A 13,425-nucleotide genomic window follows, 5' to 3' on the forward strand; every position below is an offset into this window, starting at 1 on the left:
CCAGAGCATCATGCTATATAAAAATTCAGGATGGTTGAGATATGTGCCTCTCTTTTATAGTGTGAAAGGCTTAGCCTATCCTTAGAAAAGAAAGCATATGGATATGGGCATCTGGAAATTGCTTTAAAATGTCTGTTCTCACTTTACCCTTGAGGAGACTTCACATAGCCCCAGGGATACCACATTCTGTGTTCAGTCGCTAAGTTGTGTCCGACTCTGCGATCCTGTGGACTATAGCCCACCAGGCTCCTCTGTCTGTGGGATCGCCCAGGCAAGAATACTGGAGTGGTTGCCGTTCCCTTCTACAGTACTCCAGCACTCTCCATTGAAGGCCGATAACCTACGCATTTGCATGGTTCCCTTCCCCTGGCTTGTGATTGGTCAGAGCATGGCATAAGATGCAATTCTGGATTCTGGGAGGCAAGGAGAAGTGTGTTGCAAGATTCTGGGCAATGTCTCCTTGTTCTCAAAAAGAAATCGAGGAAAGAGTCAGTCTCTTGTTCCTCTGATGTGGTGGTCTCTGGTGCTGTGGAGAGCTGCAAAAATACACTGGTCACCAAGGGACTAAGCTTAAAGACAGAGTGCCACCTTAGCATGTCAGAACAGAAACAAAGAAGAGAATTGGAGTCCCTAATGTTACTGTTGATCCCCTGAACTAACCACGCCTAGAAACACTCTACCTTTGAACTTCTTAGTTAAACAAAAAAGATTCCTTATTTGTTTAAGCCACTTGGTTTTGACCACTACTGTATTATTATTTTGACATTTATTGTGATAGAATTAACATACCATATGATTAACTCATTTAAAATATACAATTCAGTGGGTTTTGGTATGCCCACAGAGTTGAACAACCGTCACTGCAATCATTTTAGAACATTTTTATCACTCCAGAAAAGGAGCGCCTATGCTCTTTAGCAGCTTTATCTCCCGCCCAGTATTTCTCCCCACTCCGCACCCCATTTCAACCCTAGCCAACCAGTGTGTTTCTTTTTGTCTGTATAGCTTTGCCTATTCTGGATATTTCATATAAACAAAATAATTTCTGTGTGGTCTTTTATGACTGGCTTCTTTTACTTAGCATAATCTTTTCAAAGTTCATCCAGATTGTAGCGTGTATCAAAACTTGATTCCTTTTATTGTCAAATAATATTCTGTTGTATAGATATACTGCTTTTTATGTATCCATTCACCAGTCGATGCCATTAGGGCTGCTTCCACTTTGGCTATTATGAATAATTCTGCTATAAATATTTGTGTACAGGTTTGTGTGTGAGTATGTATTTTCAGTTCTCTTGAGTATATACCTAGCATTGGATTGCTGATCCACTGGTCATTCTATGTTTATTCATTTGAGGAACTACTGAACTGTTTACCAAAGTGACTGAGCCATTTTACAGTCCCACTTGCAGCATATGAGGGTTCCAATTTTCCACATCCTCGACCACACCAATTATTTTCTGAATTTCTGACTGTTTAGTTGCTGCCCTATTGTAGTTTTGATTTGCATTTCCCTGATGACTAATGATATTGAGCATTGTTTCATGAGCTTAAGTGGCCACATGTATATCTTCTTTGGATATTGCATTATCTAAATCTCTTTCTTTTCACTTGAGAAAATTTCAAACATACACAAAAGAAAACTAGTATAATAAACCTTCGTGTTCCCATCACTTATTATTAATAATTATCAGTTTATGACCATTGACTACCTTGTCAGTGTTCAGATTTTTCTGATTTTCTAGTGGGTTATTGTTTGTATTTGGATGGTTTAAACATAATTCAAATTGGTCTACACATCTCTTAATCTCTAAGCATATCTGTCTTTTTTTCCTCATGATTTATTTGTTGAAGATACTTGTTCGCTTGTCCTGTAGAATTTCCTACAGATTTTTCTGAATGCATCTCTGTGATGTCATTTAACATGTTTTTCTATCCTTGGTATTTTCTGAAAATTTGTAGTTAGATTCTTTACTTATTCAAATTCTTTTTTTTTTTTTTAATTTAACATAGATCGCAAAACTACTTTCACTAAGAGGTACATGGTTTTCTCTCTTTTATTTTGATGTTAAGAGTGATAATTAGGTTCAGGGTTATCAGTTTGACCATACATTATCAGCTTTTCACCTAATTAGTGTTAGCTGCCATCAGTGACCATAACTTGAATCTCTGATTTTATTCGATTTTAGCAAAATGCTGATATTCCAGTTCTAGCATTCCTTCCTCATCTGTGAGCTTGAATCCATCTAAAAGATAAAAGTTCCTGTATTATGTAAATATCTGGTTATCCTAAGGCACAGTGCAGAGGGGAAAAGCTGGGTGGATTCTTGGTTGTTTGTTTTTCTCTTTTATTTACCAGTTTTAAGAATACTGGTGTGGTTCTCTGGCATTAACCAAAGGTGGCCAGTGAAGTTTCCCCTTTTGCTTAAAGCTGTGTTATTGTGGATTCGTGGGTATTTAATGTGTTTGAGGTGTGGCCGTTCACTGCTGTTAATTTTCCTTCTGCAGCTCAGGCTGTCTCATCTTTGGGTGCCCGCATGCTCAGTGCTCAGTTGTGCCCAACTCTTCATGATGAGTCCTATACTTTCGTTGTTCCCTGGTAGCTCAGTTGGTAAAGAATCCGCCTGCAATGCAGGAGACCCCGGTTCAATTCCTGGGTCGGGAAGATCCCCTGGAGAAGGGATAGGCTACCCACTCCAGTATTCTTGGGCTTCCCTGGTAGCTCAGCTGGTAGGGAATCAACCTGCAATGTGGGAGACCTGGATTCAATCCCTAGGTTGGGAAGATGCCCTGGAGAAGGGAAAGGCTACCCACTCCAGTATTCTGGCCTGGAGAATTCCATGGACTGTCTAGTCCATGGAGTAGCAATACTGGCCTCGAGAATTCCATGGACTGTGTAGTCCATGGGGTAGCAAAGAGTCAGACACGATTGAGCAACTTTCACTTCACACTTCACACCAGTCCATGGTGACAAATTCTTTGATTCTGGGATAGAAGATGTTCCATCCTCATGCATTCCTGCCTTAGTCTGTAGAGTCAGCCCATTTTTCCAATATGGGAAGTGGTATTCAGGGGCCAAAACCTAGGTGCTGAAAACCACATATTGTTCCTGGATTGATCATTGTTTCCTGATCCTTTCATAGGACAGAGCTAAGAAATATATATTTCCTTTTAAAAAGAAAATGAAGTATGAGTTAATACTTAATTCCCTTTCAAATTTAGGAATATTTTTGTTTTCCTGTGTCTTTTCTTTTGAAAAGCTTATTTCACATTGACACTAATATAATGAAACATATTCAGGTACTATGTATCTGTGGTAATTTTATATGAGCAAAGCATGCTGAATTGATCAATATGATTATTGAAAATAGTTTAAGTTTTTTTTTTGCTCTTTAAAATGTACTTTGTTAAGGATAGTCAAACTTCTGTGTTTTAAGGTCATTTGATTCTTTCTGTAAGATTAAGTATGCTGTCAAACTTTTGGATTTGATAGGTAAGACCTTGTAACTCAACATAGTTTTAATTACATTTCTGTGTTCCTGTATTTAAAGGCCGTTTACATTTCTTTTATGCATTATTTACCCCTCCAGCCCATCAGTGTTGATCTTTGGATTCTCTAATTTTAAAGACGTTTATACCACTTGTACTTGGGTCTTTCTGTGACTTACACCTGAAGACATCCTAAAAAATAAATCAAAGCTGTCAACTTGTGGGCTTCAGGAACTGATCACAGCATTGAAAGTCAGATCGCATCAGCCAAGCAGTGATGACAGAGCTGGAGGCAGAAGCTTTGAATATTTGAAAGACCTGTTCCCCTGGGTCCCCATTCCAGCTTCCTCTTCTGGGGACTCTTAGACATGAGAAGGGGGAGGGAGACTCACCTCTCACAAGTCATGTGAGAGTTGTTGATCCTGTTGCCTTAGCTGTGTTCTTGTTGTTTAGTTACCAAGTCATGTCCAACTCTGCAACCCCGTGGACTGTAGCTTGCCAAACTCCTCTGTTGATGGGATTTCCCAGGCAAGAAAATTGGAGTGGGTTGCCATTTCCTCCTCCAGGGGATCTTCCCGACCCAGGGATTGAACCCATGTCTCTTGCGTCTCCTGCATTGGCAGGTGGATTCCTTACCACTGGGCCACTTGGGAAGCCTATGGACTTTGTAACAAAGTATTAACAGAAGCCATAAATTGGTTGGATCCACCTAAGAGGTCTTGCCTTTGTTTTTATCTTCTTTTGATATATTTATATTTATTTATTTATTTGACGTGCCCAGTCTTAGGTCGATGGACATGAGTTTGAGCAAACTTTGGGAGGTAGTGAAGGACAGGACAGCCTGGCGTGCTGCAGTTCACGGGGCCACAAAGATTCAGACACGACTTAGTGACTGAACAGCAACAGCAAGAATGGGGTCTTAGTTTTGGCATGCAAGATCTTCAGCTGCAGCTTGTGGGATCTTTTTCAGTTGCAGCATGCAGATTCTTAGTGGGATCTAGTTCCCTGACCAGGGATTGAACCTGGGCCCCCTGCATTGGGAGCATGGAGTCTTAGCTACTGGATCACCAGGGAAGTAAGCCCCCATTGCCTTTGAATTATGCTTTGATTATACATGGACCCTTTCTTTTGATTTCTTATTACTTTCCTTTGGTGAATTCCAAGTTTTTAATTTATCTCTGACTCTGGGATACAAACTCCAGGTCATTTGAGTTCTCATTTTGTCTGTCTGGAGAACACATATTATGAAATTAGCCAGGTGTCTGGACTCCTGATAGAATATAAATTGAACCTAGCTCTTCAAACTTCACTTTTTAAAAATCTACTTGAAATCAGCCATGTTGACAATGTGTAACAATTTTCGGTGAAGACCTTGACATTGCAAACTTGGTACTTAGAACCAGCCAGCCCTGAAGCTGTGCTTCCTTGCTCTACATGTAATTGGGTATACATAGGCCAGGCAGAGTTTATGTTGTACAAGAACATAATACTCTAGCAAAACACAAAATGCATTTATGACCATTGCAGAAGGCAAGAGCCTTAAGGCCCAAATTGGAAAGAAGCTAATGATGTAAAGAACATGTTAAATGAACTGAACAGTTTCTAGTATGGAACTATATGCTAATGTAGAAGATTCTGAGCATTTATGGAATTTGAGGGCCAGCTGTTGGTTCAAAACTACAGGAAGGTAAGAAGGTCAAAATTATACTAAGTTTGAAGCTGTTTTTTCTATTGAAAAAAATTTCCCGCTTTTTTTTCAAAACTTACTTTACAAACTACCATGATAGATAGAGTGTAAAATTGGGCTCTGAGAGCCCAAGAGGTCTTCCTAAACTCTGTCACTTTCTTATTTCATCCTTGAGTTAGGCTAATGCTGCTCCCGTGGCCTTCAAATCATTAACTCATCTAGGCTCAGAATCATTGAACTTATAAATCATGCTGTTCCTAAAGTATAGCTGTGTGTTGCAAAACATGATTTTCTCGTTGTCATTAACAGAACAAATGCCCATGGGAGATTTTTTCCTAGAACTCAACAACAAAACAAAGGCATTTGTCCTCTAGTTGATATAAAGGCTGTCATTGCATAGAATGGTCTCTCTTATCCTTTTGTACATTAACTGAGCATAATTTTCAAATGTAAAACCTCCAAAAGGAGCATAATTCTGGAAATGGCAAGATTATAATTATGTGAAGCATAAAAGATAAACTTGTGGTTTATAAATCATGGATATTAATATTCAGCAGGAGCCTAATTCACAGTAAAACCTGAAATAACTACATTGTTAAAAATAATTGAATTGGGATGTTAGAAGAAATTTTTGCAGTTAAGGATTATTTTTGTGGGGAGTGTTTTGGGCCATCTGGGCTTTAAATTTGCATTTAGGTGGGGCTATTTCCATTGCTCTTTAATACAGTGGCATACATTTTAATTAGTTTAGCTTAATTTTTTTCATTCCTACTATGTGTCCCTTATTCCTCTAATCTGTCACAAATGCTTGGTTGTTTAACTTTCATTTATTTCTGAATTTCTCTTTCCTGCTCTTTATACTGCCATGGATCTTGGTTCATGCCACCATTATTATTATTTTTTTTATTTGGGGTATAGTTGTTTTACAATGTTGTGTTGGTTTCTGCCATACAACAAAGTGAATCAGCTATATGTGTATGTATGTATGTCCCCTCCCTCTTAAACCTCCCTCTCACCCCCATCCTTCCCACCCTTTCTTGGTCAAATTTGAGCTTGATTTCTACAGGGCCCTCTGACATGTACATGTTACTCTCCAGACCTGTGCCCTTCAGATCCGTTTGCTACAGCATCAAGAGATACCTAGTTGATGGGTGAATCTCATATTTCTCTTCTGCTTAAAATTCCTCAGTGCCATGCCGGTATCTATAGAGTTGGAATTTACTGTGCTCTGAAGGGTGGCTCTGGGTAGAGTGAATGAGTCAAAATATACTTGACTCTTGAGTAATGCTGGACTTTTCCAGTGGACTTTGATTGTGGCTAATTTTCAAAAGGGAAAACAGATTCACTGCTTCTCAAACAGATTTAGTTTTAAAAATCGTATATGCTTTGGTTCTGGGAGCTGAAACCTGGATGCCTCAGAGGGAAGCACTTCCCTGACTAGTATTTTTGGAGCTTTCAGTTCTTCTTATTTTCTCAGTGGTTTGGTGGAAAGAAGTATAGAATGGTGGGAAAAAGGGACTTCAGGATGCTCTTGACCCATATCCTGCTCTGCTTTCTTACATAGTAACTTTTTCAGTTGTTATTTACTTAACCTGTGTGCACCTCAGGTTCCTGTTCTTCAGGATGGATGGATTATCATGAGGACTAGCATATGATGGGTGCTTCATCAATGGTGGTGGGTACTCTTCTTTGGGGTCTTTGGTGGACCTAGGGGGAGGTAGGTTTGAAGGAGCTTACAGTGTTATTCCTTGCACTGTGTCACCCTTGGATGCATTCATAGGTCACAGATTAAGAGAGATTCAAAGACTTCAGAGTAACTCTGAGGTTCCACACAAAGCTAGCCAAGGCTCTGTCTTGTGTGTGTATACAGCCCAGGGGGTCTGTGTGTGCAGAGTGGGAGCTGCAAATCTCAGAAGGGTTGTTACATTGAGTGATGACATGAGAAAGAGAAAACTCATCTGGCTTTAACCTTTGCTTCTTGTGTAGCTTGGTGTCAATGAAAAATCACAATGAGGCACATATAATTTTCCTTCAGTCACCCCTTATTTTGACTACATTGGTTCACCCCAGGAAAATTGCAAACTCAAGCCTGTGGTCATATTCCTGTCTTGATTCAGGAGCAGCCAAAAGGAGGGAGCCACTCTCAAAAAAAAAAAAAAAGAAAAAGAATAATTAGGTATGTATTGAGAAGCATTCAAAATATGATAAAGTTATTCTAAAATGAAAAAGTACCACAAGTACCAGCTTAAAACTCAAATGCCTGTGCAGGAGCCATGAAAAAAAATAAACATTTCAGTAATGGAAGGGAGTTAACCAGGGTTTCTAGGGGCTAAGATAGAAAGTGCTAAGCGTAAATCAAAGTGAATCTCTATTTTTGCAGCTGTTATGACTGGGGCATGTTGCTTATATTGGGAAAGAAAAACAGTATTCATACCACTATGACAACTGATTATATTTAATATCTATTCCCATAAAAATCTTATTAAGATTTTCAGAAGAGCCAGAGATTAAGTTACCAGGATTAAAATTATTTTTGTCTGAATAAATTAAATCAAGAATAGCAGGTATTTAAAATGTGAACTACCAGATCTGATGTATCTGGCCAGATGCTCTCCAACTTTTTATTTTTTTTTATAAAGAACCATCTGCTCTAAGTGGAGGTGCCTATTAACTTTTCTAGTAGAAAAAGAAATTTGCATCTGAAGACACAAAGTCAGTGAATTGTGAAAGAACACAGTTATGAAGACAAAATTAAAAAATCCTCTGACACCCCCCAGGACCAATTTAAAAGAGTGCTATTTAGAGAAATTCTGTTTGTGAAGCATCTATTTTCAGTTATTTCTGTTAAGGTTACTATGAGCAGCAGTCTTAGAAGTAGATTTTAATAGTTGCTGTATGATGTTGTAGGTAATGAGGGTGTGCTTTGCCTAACAGTTCATCTGTTTATGGAGCCGACTCTCCTGTCCTTTACCCCAGCCTCAGTCTTGATGGCCAGTCTGGGATGGCACAGCAGGCTATCCGAAAATCATCATGCAGTTAGAAACACAACATCAATGTGAAAGGAATAGGTAAAATTTTATGTCACTTAGTGGGTTTTTGTGACTATTGAAGTGAAATTAGGAAAGCCTGCGGTGCTCCATCTTTATATTATCCATATCTTTCCAAAGAACTTTGGGTCACACAACATCTCTCATGTTAGGGAAAAGATGAAAAGTGCGATCAGTGGATTTTGGATAATTCTCTCAAAATGAAAATGATAATGATGACAAGTGTTCCAGTTTACTTATTTGGGTTGTTTGAGGTAGCAGAGATTTTTCCTGAAGTGAACTGAATTCAAGCCACATGCAATATTCTTTTCTTCCCTTATTTGGATTCAATATACGTTTGAATCTTTAGCTTAAAAAGTTTTAGAATTGGAATTTTTCTGACTTTTATCTATAATAGAATCTTAATAATGTGGAGTGTTCTAGTAAGAACTGTGTGATAGGAACTCTCCTTTTTTGGTGGAAATTTTGCTGAGTTGAAATTTGATGTTGCATTAAGAAAAAATGTGTAATTAATTATTGCATGTGCTGTGCTATGCTTAGTCGCTCAGTCGTGTCCGACTCTTTGCGACCCCATGGACTATAGCCCGCCAGGCTTGTCTGTCCATGGGGATTCTCCAGGCAAGAATATTGGAGTGGGTTGCCATGCCCTCCTTCAGGAATTATTGCATAATCATTGCTTAACCTGCTAAAACAGATTGTTTTCAAGCCTGTTAACGGAACCTATTTATGTACTGTCAGTTGAGTATTTGATTCAGTTATAAAGTGCCACTTAGGAGTGTAAACTCTGGAGCCAGCTGATCTAAGTTCAGATTTGGATTCTTTTATTTAGCAGCTGTTGGTCCTTGAGCAAGTTACAGAATCCCTATGTTTTGATATCCTCATCTGTAAAATGGGATAATAATAGTACTCAAAACATGGGGCAGTTGTGGGGGATCCAACGGTTTCATATATTTAATACAGTGTTTGATACAGAACAAGCACTCAATAGGTTATTATTTTGTAGTCTCCTGGGAGTTAATATATGGACCCAAAAGAAACAAAACTGAGTTGAAAATATTCTATAGCCAGAATAGTCACTAATTCTTAAAGCCAACTATGCTCCAATTAAAGAAAAACCAGGATATTCACTAATTATTTTTGAAGATACTACTTATTCTTTAAATAAATATTAATATTTTTTAACTTATTGTGTTAGCTGCTTAGTCATGTCTGGCTCTTTGCAACTCCACGGACTGTAGCCTACCAGGCTCCTCTGTCCATGAGATTCTCCAGGCAAGAATACTGGAGTGGATTGCCATTTCCTTCTATATGGGGATCTTCCTGACCCAGGGATCAAATCTAGCTCTCCCACACTGCAGGTAGATTCTTTACCATCTGAGCCACCAATGAATGATTTTTATTTATCAATTAGCATTAAATTACAGAGTTAAGATCTAGCAATAAAAGATAGATATTATTCTTAATTTTATTCATTTTTCAAAGCTTTCTGGTCAAATTTCTGAAATGACCAAATTCTCAAAATCTTCCTGAGATATTTTTGAAAAACACAATAACCAACGCCTTTATGTAACATTTACCTTTATTTGAATGGTTTGTCTCCCATTTGGCAGTAATTAATTTTCACAGTGAAAACACAGTTGCTAGTTTATTTAATGATTTCACATATCAAAGAGGTCCCTGTATTGATTATTGGTAGATATTGCTTGTAGTCTATACGATACAAGCCATGAATAGTTTATTTATTTGTCTATGTCATTAGCTTTTGGAAGCAAACATGGATGTGAATAGCTCGTGAAAATGAGGGAGGAGGCACAAAGGTCTAAGTGCCAGTTTATCTAAAAACATTTCATTAACACTTGTAATTCATTTTGGTTTAGTGTAAATTCAGGGTCTGGAGTTAGATAATGTTCTTATTGGTTGTTTAGATTTAGGCAAATGGCAGCTTCTCCACATCTCAATTTTCTCATTTTGAAAATGGACATGAGATTATGTACCTACTTCACAGGGTTCTTGTAAAGCCTATGTACTACTACTAACAGTTGTAACTGCAATTTACTATGTACTTACATGGTAGACATTGTATTAAGTGCTTTACATGCAACCCTCATGATTAATCTTCTCTAAAGCGCTATGAGATAGCTACAGTCATCATCTCCATTTTATGGAAAAAACAGGCATAGGGAAAATAAGGAACTTTTTCAAGGCTTCCCTGAAAATGGTAGAGCCAAGACTAAGACACCAAGGCCAGTCTGCTTTGCCTCTTATAAAACTTCAAATGCATGAGACAAGTGCTCAGGGCTGGTGCACTGGGAAGACCCAGAGGGATGGGATGGGGAGGGAGGTGGGAGGGGGGGTCGGGATGGGGAACACATGTAAATCCATGGCTGATTCATGTCAATGTATGGCAAAAACCACTACAATATTGTAAAGTAATTAGCCTCCAACTAATAAAAATAAATGGAAAAAAAAAAAAAAGAAAAGCAAGGAATAAAAAAAACTTAAAGAGTTTTTTCCTCTTATAAAACTGGGAAAGTTTAGTGGCTACAATTTAGCATTTAAAGCAATAGATACAGGTAGATGCAAAACTATTATATATAGGATGGATAAACAGCAAAGTCCTACTGCATGGTGATAAGCCGTAATGGTTTGTGTGGTTTAGCTGTGTCTGACCTTTTGCGACCCCATGGACTGTAGCCTGCCAGACCCCTGCATTGCCGTTCCCTTCTCCAGGGGATCTTCTGGACCCAAGGACTGAATCCTTGTCTCCTGCATTGGAACGTGGATTCTTTACTGTTGAGCCCCCAGGGAAGCCCAACCATAATGGAAAAGATACAAAAAAGAAAGTGTATATATGTTTAACTGAATCACTTTGCTCTAGAGCAGAACTTAACACAACACTGTAAATCAACTATGATAAAAATTTTTTTAAAAAAGAGTATATGAATTTTCAGAGTGATTTAATAATCTACTTATCATCAAGCGCACCATTTGAAAAATAACAGAATTGTAAAGGAACCACAGAGAGGCTTCTAGATAATAAACTCTTGCTAGAATTACCCAGTTTCTTTGAGGATAATACTTGCTGTCTGCTTGATACCATTGTCCATTTGAGAGGTAAAGTATCTGTGACGACTTGCCAGAATTTTCCAACTTAGTCATAAAATTTACTAAAATTCAGTTCTGGGTTTAGGGGTTTTGCTTAGTCTAGCTTTAGTCACACATATGCCAGCTTAACCTGTGAAACCAGCCAGAATGAAGTTAGCGCTCAGCCTATGTTCAAACTGGAACAGTCCTCTTCCTGTGAGCGGCCCCTTCACCAGGAAATGTCTTCCAAATTCACAATTGTAAAAGCAATGAAATATCTGTAAATAAAGAAATGTTTAAAACCCATCTAATTGACCAGAAAGATCTTTATTTTGAATGCAAAAATGTCAAAACTTTTTCAAGAGAAGAAATTCTATCCTAATGTTGTTAGATCCTACTTGATTAGGTTTGGTTCAAACAACGAAAGCCTCTTTGTAGGCGGGGGTTGGGGAAAACTATTTCCTGATGGTCTACTAAATTGATAATAAACTAAATAAACTAAAGTGTTTATTTTTAATTTACTTGTTTGGAAGTTAGAGCATATTTCTCCCACAAAATAGTTTATAAAATCTGGCTGGGTCTATTTAAGGCTTGGTGAAGTCTCACTATTATATTATCTTGGTTTTGATCTTTTTTTTTTTTTTTCCCAAGGCTTATTTATTTATTTATTTATTTTTTCATTTATTTTTATTAGTTGGAGGCTAATTACTTCACAACATTGCAGTGGGTTTTGTCATACATTGACATGAATCAGCCATGGATTTACATGTATTCCCCATCCGGATCCCCCCTCCCACCTCCCTCTCCACCCGATTCCTCTGGGTCTTCCCAGTGCACCAGGCCCGAGCACTTGTCTCATGCATCCCACCTGGGCTGGTGATCTGTTTCACCATAGATAATATACATGCTGTTGATCTTAAGAGTAGAGAGAGGACTGATAGGGGTTGATTCGTGTCCTCCTAAATTCACATGTTGAATTTGTAACTCTTGGTACCTCATAATACGACTGTACTTGGACATAGGGCCTTTAAAGAGGTTGTCAAGGTAAAATAAGGTCATTCAAGCAGACTCTAATCTGAAATAACTGCTGTCTTTATGAGAAGAGGAGATCAGAACACTGGCACACTCAGTGGGGAGACTGTGTGAGGATACTGGAAAAAGATAACCATCTGAAGGCCTAGGAGAGAGGCCTTAGAAGAAACCGGCCCTGCCGACACCTTGATCTCCTGACTTCTACCCTCCAAACAGCTGTTGTTTAAGCCACACAGCTTGTGACACTCTAATGGCAGCCCTACCGACTGAGACAGACACCATGTGGTGTGAGGAGAGTAGACTTGGCTACAGACTGAACATGCAAAGAGAGAAGTTAGTCTGTAGTCCTCTTTTACCTTTTGTTCTGTTTCTCTGCTTTTCCCATTGTCTTCTTGATATTCTGCTTTCCACTAGGATGATCCTCTTCTTCAGCGTGCTGGGTCAGCATGGATCTTGGTTCTTCTCAAAGTGCTCCCTTTGCTCTAAATAAAGTTAGGAATGAAGAAATAAGTGATGTTAGTGGTTTTAACCACACATACTAGAATGAGTGCCTGCCGGCCCCTTAATTCCCTATGTGTTCCATGTGGGGTATGGACTTTGTTTAGTGGCCAACGTATTCCCATAGCCAGGAATAGCATCTGACATGTGGCAATTATTTCAATTTGTATTCTTGAATAAAGGTCTTATTTTTAAAAACTAAAGTCGAACTCAATTGAATCTCTTAATATGGGAATTGTAGACTGTTTATGGGCTTCCCTTGTGGCTCAGCTGGTAAAAAAATCTGCCTGCAATGCGGGAGACCTGGGTTTGATCCCTGGGTTGGGGAGATCCCCTGGAGAAGGGAAAGGCTACCCACTCCAGTATTCTGGCCTGGAGAATTCCATGAACTGTATAGTCCATGGGGTGATAAAGAGTCGGACACGACTGAGCGACTTTCACTTTCTTTCAGACTGTTTATAAGCAAGTTGACTGCTTAAAGGCATTCTAGAATGTGGTTCCTTTTTTGTGGTAGTGGTCGTTGTCGGGAGGAACAGTAGCACTTGTCCCCTAAGTGAACGCACACTCCTGGGATCACTATTTTTTTTT

General features: G+C 38.7%; 1 protein-coding gene across 2 annotated transcripts in view; it reads left to right on the forward strand.

The window, feature by feature from the left end:
- FRAS1 (Fraser extracellular matrix complex subunit 1) overlaps positions 1-13,425 on the forward strand; it is a 504,323-nt gene that overhangs the window by 37,336 nt on the left and 453,562 nt on the right. The window contains exon 1 of one of the 2 annotated variants that reach the window (XM_043447951.1): positions 6,816-6,851. The exons of the other annotated variant lie outside the window; for it this stretch is intronic. Within the exon in view, the coding sequence (XP_043303886.1) occupies positions 6,828-6,851 (24 nt within the window). The 5' untranslated portion in view covers positions 6,816-6,827. Of the gene's footprint in view, positions 1-6,815; positions 6,852-13,425 lie in introns of those variants that run through there. 2 annotated transcript variants of the gene reach the window in all.

The sequence above is a fragment of the Cervus canadensis genome, chromosome 26, assembly GCF_019320065.1.
Source record: "Cervus canadensis isolate Bull #8, Minnesota chromosome 26, ASM1932006v1, whole genome shotgun sequence".
In the NCBI taxonomy this organism is placed as follows: Eukaryota; Metazoa; Chordata; class Mammalia; order Artiodactyla; family Cervidae; genus Cervus; species Cervus canadensis.